Raw genomic sequence first — 7,257 nt, 5'->3', positions numbered from 1 at the left:
ATTTTGCGTACGCGGCATCAGCATCAAGGTGTAGTTGCCATCGCAGTGCATGCCGCGCCATTTCTTTTCAACATGTTCAGTTGGGTACGCGAGTGCTCGAGCATGGATCGCGTCCCCTGGTGAGGTGACTTTGCCGTCCAAGTGATGCCGCAGAGCATGAACGTGCCGCCGAAAGCAAGCAGTCACAGTAGCTTCGGCTTGCGACTGAACTTGCGCGATCAAGTCGCTTCTGCATCTGTACTGGCGATGGTCGACACCAAACAAGTCGCCAACCTCTTCGAACGAGATTGGGCCGGTCGTGGAGATGGGGGCGTAATACAGCGTCGATCCCCGGATCGTCGTGATGTTGGGCCCGACGCTCTCGGCGACCGTCCTACGCACAGAGTGACTGCAGTGGTTCCCAAGTTGTCGGCCGCACCATCCAAACCCGTGGGATCGCACTTCTCCATCTTGAAGTGGATACATTTCGTCGTCGGTCACTTTGGCGCTCGTGAGCACTGCCCTTGTGCTGTCGGGGGTGTGGAACAAGGCGGTCACTTGCCGCAGGGTGACTCCGTTGTGCGGATTCGCCGCATACGTATATCGTAGCGAGTTGGCTTCTTCGACCATCTACCATCGCCAGCGACAGTTTACTTCATCGACCGACGGAGCGATGGGGGCCGTGGATGGCATTACCTGGCACGCCACCACATCGGGGACAACGAACGCTCGCTGGGAATTCAACAACACCAAGGCCGACACGACGTCGGAAAACGGTACAAACACAATGTAAAACTGAAAATGGAATTCCATCGCGCCGCTTGCGATGGGGTCGTCGGTGTGGTCAGGAGAGTGCACCGATACGTGGATGGCATCCCCCCCTCGGACGTCCATCGGGTGCTGCGGTACGACCGAGTTGGCTGTGTGCAACAGCCTCTCACTGAGCCATTGCAGTCCAGCCCACCGGACGTCTGGATTGGCGCTCAGCGTGGCATATATCCATGGCATTTGCGGCGTCAGGCTCTACGAACACCGTCACGATTGCCAAAACAAGTCGTCGCATCGGCTGCACAACGTACAGGCGCGGGATGCTGGGACGCCACCCAATCTCGCAAGCAGAACGCGAGCTTGTAGTTGGCTTCGACTTCATGGCGAAGATGGCGCGTGTGGCGGGCCACTTGTTCAGCGATGCTGTGGTGGACTTCGCGTTGAATCATTCTGCTTGTAGCGGGGGGTGGGTCCCCACCCGAGTGAGCGCGCTGGCGCAGCAGGTGATGCAGGGTCTGTTGTAGGGACCGGCACTCGTCCTCGATGCGCCGGAACTCTTCCTTCTTGAGCGACCGATATTTACGCATGCGCAGCGACGCCATTTGACGGCGTGTGTCGTCGCCGCCGAGGCTGTCGCTGTCCTGGTGGTGGTCGTCGTTTGCCATGGGATCTCTCGTGTGTGCGACAACGGAAGGAACGTGGGGGGGGCGAAATGACGTTGTGAGGATCGGTTCGTCGTGGCGGTCGGATGAAATGCAACCGTCGAGTCGTGGGAACGTCCGGCAGCGCATGCACTGAGCTTGACGGCGCCACAATTCAGGTCACTTGAACGGACGTGGTGGCAGGCGGAGGGTCAGCTTGGAATTTTCCCACCACATGATTCTACCCTACTAGCATGCCGTCATCAAAACGCGACGTCAAACTCACGAGTGGGCACGACGGCACCCTAGCCCGTCGCAGAGGTGCCTTTGTTCCCCCCCTTTGCTCTCCCCCTCACACAGTTGCCCCATCGACTCCTCTCGTCGCCCCAAATGCATACACTGCTCTGTACACGCAAGCGTCAAGGCAAGGTGGCGGCGACGTGGTGAGTGAGGGTGGTGTGGATGCGACATGCCCAGTGTGACATGCCAGGTCAGAGTGGCTGGAACCTGCGAGTAAAAATCCAGCGAAATCGTGGGATTGGCTGAAATGGATGAATTTAGATCGAATCGTTGGGCATTTTTGATTTTCGAGGAGTATGGATTGGTTAAAAAGAACGATGTTGCCCTGGCGTGTGGCGAAGGAACGTGACAGCGGCGGGCGCGTTGCCACACGCAGACGTTGATACGCCTTCCTCTGCAAATTCGACTTGCAATGACACGCTCGATGTGTTGGGGGGGGTGCGTGGCACAGATGATGCCGCCACAACGGCCAACATGCAGAGTACAGGCCCCCCATTACCTCGGTGCGCTCTTGCACCACTGTCCACTTCGCAGCCTCCAATTCGGTGGCGACGTAGGAACGACGATGGCTGCGACGAAAATCCCGTCGTACCAGTCGCGTGCGACATGGACGCGGTCTATTTACAGCGCCGGCGTTGTCTCACTCGATGGTTTCGTCGCTGGTAGTGGAGGGGGGGACATCTCCATGCACGGGGGGGGGCGTCCACCACGTACAACAGGAAGAGATTTACGCAGGGGCGACAGTCGACAACGTGCGCTGGTGGTGGAGCTCGCAATCGGAGGTCGGAACAACGTTGGTACTTCGAGCCTAGTTGACATCCAGCTGTCGCAGGCAGGTACGTAGTTATTTACAGACGGAGGCCAGAATCGTCGTGTCTCGCCATGCGTTGGGGCGGTGAAACGATTCCAGTGACTACCTGATGGCTGTGTGATGCACGCAGTAGCGCTGTTGAATTGTCTCGTTTGGAGCATTCCGACATGCACGCATGCTTGCAATATGGCTTTGCTGCCTTCCCATACGTAGGGAGCGTCCAGCACCGCGCCTAGTCGTTGCGTCTCTTCGACAAGTTGTCCACCACCGCAAATTGGCCTCGGTGATCGAGATGCTCCTCGGCGAACGTCGGCAGTTGCCCCAACACCGCCACCTCGCGTGGCCACCGCCGGCCTCGCGCACCAATTCAGAAATCGGCCATGGTCGGACCGCTGCACATGGTCGGGACCCATCGTGGCCTCTGCTTGCGAGGGGGGACGCACCCCATCTTGTGTGGACTAGCCATCTTGGTCCGTCGCACACGATTGCGACGCCGCAAGACTACACCCCAACGTGCGCGAAAGCGGCTTCGACACGGCAACGAAGTGCTTGTGATTTTGGCCCCATGTCGGGGGCCACACACCTAGTACATCAGGCCTCAAGAACTCTCCATGACGGCTACCGACCAAAGGCAGATCCAACCCCACCGGCCCAACAGACCTTAGTCGTGGTCCAAAGCCATCGTGCCGTGCACGGACAATGGAATCATTCGCCCATGGAGGGAGCATGGTCCATGCACGCACCCAATGTCCCGAACAAACCAAGAGTCGGCGGAGACGCACAACCAGAGCACGCAAGATCGAGAGTTACGTCGACGCTGCTATGAAGAGGCGACGACTGGTGGTTTGCAAGGCGCAGTTGTCGCGATATCAATGCGGCGAGGGGCGAGGCCGGGGTAAGAAGGCTGACGCCTTGTTGGCGGGAGTTGTCATGGGACTCGTAGCAATATTGGTACTTGACGGTGGTTCAAGCGTCCTATCGAACTCGAAATCCACGCCGACTGTGGCGCACTAGTTGTGTGGTGGTATGTTGCCGCTGCGTTCAGCCTTGGCTCATGACCGCTTTACAAAGTGTGGCCATGAGAATGGTAGCCGCTGGTCGACCACGAGCACCTCCCACGACCAAACGAGATCGTTGAGATCGTTGAGCGATTACCTTGACTGAATGATCTCTGCTGGTCTACGCCGAGGAAATGCCGGCGACCTGTCCGAGCCTTGCAAGCGGGCCATCGTACTCAAGCCAGAATGACGCGACCCAGCTCTCGTTTCCATGTCACAGCATTTGGACGCCGAGTCCACAAGCTCGGCATCTTGCCACATTGATGCACGCATCACCGACGCCTCGTAATGCCTTCCTCCGACCTTGCCCGGCCCCTGCGTGCATGGACTGAGACGGACCACGACATTTGGATGACGTTTTGATGGATGGGGCATCGGGGGAGATGACGCCGGCCAAATCTCTCGGTGAAACAAATCCACACCCGACATCGAGAATGGCCCATCCAACACACGAGCACTCGGCATGCCATACCATGGTATCATGCGTCAACCGTGCGCTGCTTCGTTTCACAGCGTTCATTTGCCATTGGCACGATGTTACGTGTGCGATGTGGGACGCGCTTCACCCACCGACCTTCGATTCTTGTGCCAGCCCACCTCGTCGTGTCCCTACGACCTTGGCAAACTGGCGGGCCGCCGCCTGCGCACGGCTCCGACGTCCCCAATTGGATTGCGAGCAAATCAGGAGCAGTGCGAGCCGAGAACGATCTCGTCAGAATGGGCGACACCCGTCCGAGCCCTCCCCCGTGCAAGTCGATCGACAATGCCGAGTCTACTGCCGCGGTCTCCAGCCCATTGGGTCCGCGTTATATCGAAGGCGAGGACGGGTGTAGTCGTCAGCCATGCATGCGACGTCATCTGCGTCCACCAACCATAGACGTCGTTGGCATATTCCCACAAGAGACAAGGGGGGCAGGCCCACCACTTCAAAAACGAGAGTTTGCTAGCAAATAATGGTGTCTATGTCGCGCATAAAGCGCACGTTCGTGTCACGACGCGTGGCTGGGTGGAGTTTGCATGAAATGATGGCGCAACGCGCGAAGGTGTTGACGAAACGTGTCGCCGACCTGGGCTTCGGCTTGTGTTTGCACGTGCGCAATCAAGTCTTCTCTGCGCCGGTGGTCGTGGTGATCGACACCAAACAGTTGGCCGATGTGTTCGAGCGAGATCACCCCGTCTGTCGTGAATGGGGTGTAGTGCAGCATCGAGCCACGCACGGTCGTGATGCTGTCGGCCACACGCTCGGCGACCGACCTGCCCGCGCGAGTCAGGTACCCACGGCATCGAGCATTCGAGACGTACCAGCCAAATCCGTGCGACCGAATCTCGCCAGGACCAAGGGGAAACCTCTCGTCGTCGGCGACCATGGCGCTTGTCATGACTGCTCTTGTCCCGTCGGGATTTCGAAACACGTTTGTCACTCGGCGCATCGACACGCCATTGCGCGCATTGACACCGTACGAATATCGCAATGTGTCGCCCACCGACTCGACCGTCTACGAGAGCAGCACGATGAAATTGGCGGCGGCGGCAACAACAGGTCGACGCGGGGGGGGGGTACCTGCAACGCGACCATGTCCGGCATGACAAACGTGGTGCGGCCCCCCATGGCCTCCAACGTGCCGACCACGGTCTCAAACGGAACAAACACAATATCAAATTGAAAATGGAATTCAATCGCGACGATCGTGACGGGGGCGTCGACGCCGTCGTTTGTGCGCACGGCCAAGTGATACGCATCGCCCGCCCCACGCAGTGGATGATGGGGCACAGCCGAGTGCGACGTGTGGTATAGTTTTTCACTGAGCCATTGCAGCCCCACGCGGCGCGCGTCCGGGTCGGCACGTAGCGACGAATGAATCCATGCCGTGTGGGACGTCAAGCCCTACGAACACGGCACGTGACAACATCGAAGGAAACGCGGTGTCCACAAAAGTACACACTGGCGTGGGGGGTTGCGACGCGACCCAGTCCCGTAAGCAGCACGCGAGCTTGTACTGGGCATCGACGTCGCCGCGCAGGTGCGACGTGCGCTTGGCCAGGACTTCTGCCATGCGGGGGTCCATGGTTTGCCTACCGGGGACCCGGCGCACTTGTCGTGACGCGGTTTGCCGCTGCAACTCCTTGAGTGTCTCTTCGAGACACTTCCACTCGGCCTCGAGGCGCTGGAACTCCTCCTTCTTTTGTGAGCGGTACTTGCGCATGCGTAACGACGCTGTCTGGCGGCGGATGTCGCCATGGTTACTGTGATCGTCGTCGTCAGCCATGACGTTGTCGATGCGTACGACGGATGCGTCGCAGCTTGAACCAGCGAACGTGGAGTGTCGGGGGCTGGGTTGCGTTCGTCGAGTCGGCAGGCACAGCCGCACAGCGTCGCCGTTATTGTTGCCTCGATCGATGACGGGGGAGATCGCAATTTCTCACCACCGCCTTCTTCGATGCAGTTTCGTGTCCAAACGGCCGTTTCGCACGATTAGTTCACATGCGCCCCAACGTCACCGGCGTCGCCGACGACCGCGTTCTTGTCGTGGGGAGAGAGAGGGATGAACCGTGCGGACGGCCCGGCCCCGTCGACCGCAGTGTTATCGTGGTGAATCGTGCCGACGACCACCGCAGTCCACCTCTCGTATACCGCCGACATTGCGTTCGGGCAAGTGGTGGATTGTACGATGAGGCATTCGGTAGAATCGGAGCGCTTTTAATTGGTAGAAATTGCCAAATTCACGTGATTGGATTGGCGCATATCCCAAATGCAAGCGCGCGTCATCGTTCCATACAAAATTGGAGAGATTTCGATGCGACATGCCAGGCTGAGACACACATGCGTACACAAGTTCTCACCGTTCCGTGGAGCCGTCGGCTGAACGGATGCATCCGATTGGATAAAAGGAATTGTCGGAACCAATCAAAATGCTGCCATGCCCTCCCCCACGAATGGGACATGTCATTCCCGACAAGCTCTCACGCACGGCATTCACGACTTGGTTGTACCTAAACTGACTGCACGATGTCGAAGTCTGCTGGTCGACGGATCAAGTCGCCATCGCTCAATCCGTCAACAATCGTGGGTTTCGTCGTATTCGTGTCGCTTGGATATCAACCGCTCTCGTATACATCTGTTCTTCAAGTTGGTGAGGTTATTGAGCTGTCATCGAACACCTCACCAACTTGAAGCGCTGTCCGATAAACTGCTTGCGATAACGCAGCCATGTTCATCTTGAGCAGGGGACCGCCATGCCGCGAATCGAGCGGGATCGACAATAGCCGGCCACCCACGCCAGGGCCATGAACCTCCTGCACCAACCCACCGACGGCACCCCGCCACCCTGACCACGGTGGTTGGCACCATCGACTGGGCGATGCGATGGGAATGGTGGAGTGACACGTCACCAAAGTGCGAGTTTTCGCCAATCAAAATCCCCACCAATGGCGGAATCGATTTGCATGGCTTCTGCCACGTCGTCGCTGTGCGTGCGGGTGGCGTCACCTCGGTGGCGGGCAGACCACTACTGAGCAGACTTATTCAAGGCAGGCAGGTCGGTCAAGCACGGTGCGCCAGCAAGGACTCTGTATCTGGCACGCACGTCGGCAAACGTGCAGCTGGAATGCTATCCGCCAGCGGATGACACAGTCGAAATGGAACATCACTTCTCGCGGAATCGAGCAGAATGGACGTACGTCCTGTAGGAACTGCAGCCGC

At 58.5% G+C, this 7,257-nt stretch overlaps 4 protein-coding genes across 4 annotated transcripts in view; 2 read left to right on the top strand and 2 right to left on the bottom strand.

The window, feature by feature from the left end:
• Positions 1–1,412, bottom strand: part of H310_08735 (hypothetical protein) — a gene marked incomplete at both ends in the record, with an annotated part of 1,933 nt that extends 521 nt beyond the window's left edge. Inside the window, 3 exons of the mRNA XM_008874592.1 lie at positions 89–609; positions 676–1,002; positions 1,059–1,412. Coding sequence (XP_008872814.1) covers positions 89–609; positions 676–1,002; positions 1,059–1,412 — 1,202 coding nt within the window. The remainder of the gene's footprint in view (positions 1–88; positions 610–675; positions 1,003–1,058) is intronic.
• A 1,262-nt stretch (positions 1,413–2,674) lies between these two features.
• Positions 2,675–3,325, top strand: H310_08734 (hypothetical protein; the record flags this gene model as incomplete). The annotated part of the gene is made up of 1 exon (XM_008874591.1): positions 2,675–3,325. The coding sequence occupies one exon, from the start codon at positions 2,675–2,677 to the stop codon at positions 3,323–3,325; it is 651 nt and encodes a 216-aa protein (XP_008872813.1).
• A 594-nt stretch (positions 3,326–3,919) lies between these two features.
• Positions 3,920–4,390, top strand: H310_08733 (hypothetical protein; the record flags this gene model as incomplete). Its single annotated transcript, XM_008874590.1, has 1 exon — positions 3,920–4,390. One exon carries the CDS (start codon positions 3,920–3,922, stop codon positions 4,388–4,390), a length of 471 nt encoding a protein of 156 aa, XP_008872812.1.
• On the bottom strand, positions 4,227–6,194 carry H310_08732 (hypothetical protein). Its single transcript, XM_008874589.1, has 4 exons — positions 5,501–6,194; positions 5,119–5,442; positions 4,860–5,053; positions 4,227–4,811 (listed from the first exon to the last, which is right to left on the bottom strand). Exons 1-4 carry the CDS (start codon positions 5,822–5,824, stop codon positions 4,547–4,549), a joined length of 1,107 nt encoding a protein of 368 aa, XP_008872811.1. The 5' UTR covers positions 5,825–6,194; the 3' UTR covers positions 4,227–4,546.
• Positions 6,195–7,257: the final 1,063 nt, after the last annotated feature.

Source organism: Aphanomyces invadans (assembly GCF_000520115.1).
Source record: "Aphanomyces invadans strain NJM9701 unplaced genomic scaffold supercont1.18, whole genome shotgun sequence".
Lineage (NCBI taxonomy): Eukaryota > Oomycota > Saprolegniomycetes > Saprolegniales > Verrucalvaceae > Aphanomyces > Aphanomyces invadans.
Note: the sequence above shows the minus strand (reverse complement) of the source record. Positions and strands in the feature narration are given on the sequence as shown.

Excerpts from the sequence above, each read along its gene's own strand:
- H310_08732 (XM_008874589.1), bottom strand. The coding sequence starts at position 5,824 with ATGGCTGACGACGACGATCACAGTAACCATGGCGACATCCGCCGCCAG. Across the intron at positions 5,443-5,500 it reads CGTCGCAACCCCCCACGCCA|GGCTTGACGTCCCACACGGC; the intron begins GTGTGTACTTTT and ends CCGTGTTCGTAG. Across the intron at positions 5,054-5,118 it reads CGGACATGGTCGCGTTGCAG|ACGGTCGAGTCGGTGGGCGA; the intron begins GTACCCCCCCCC and ends CTGCTCTCGTAG.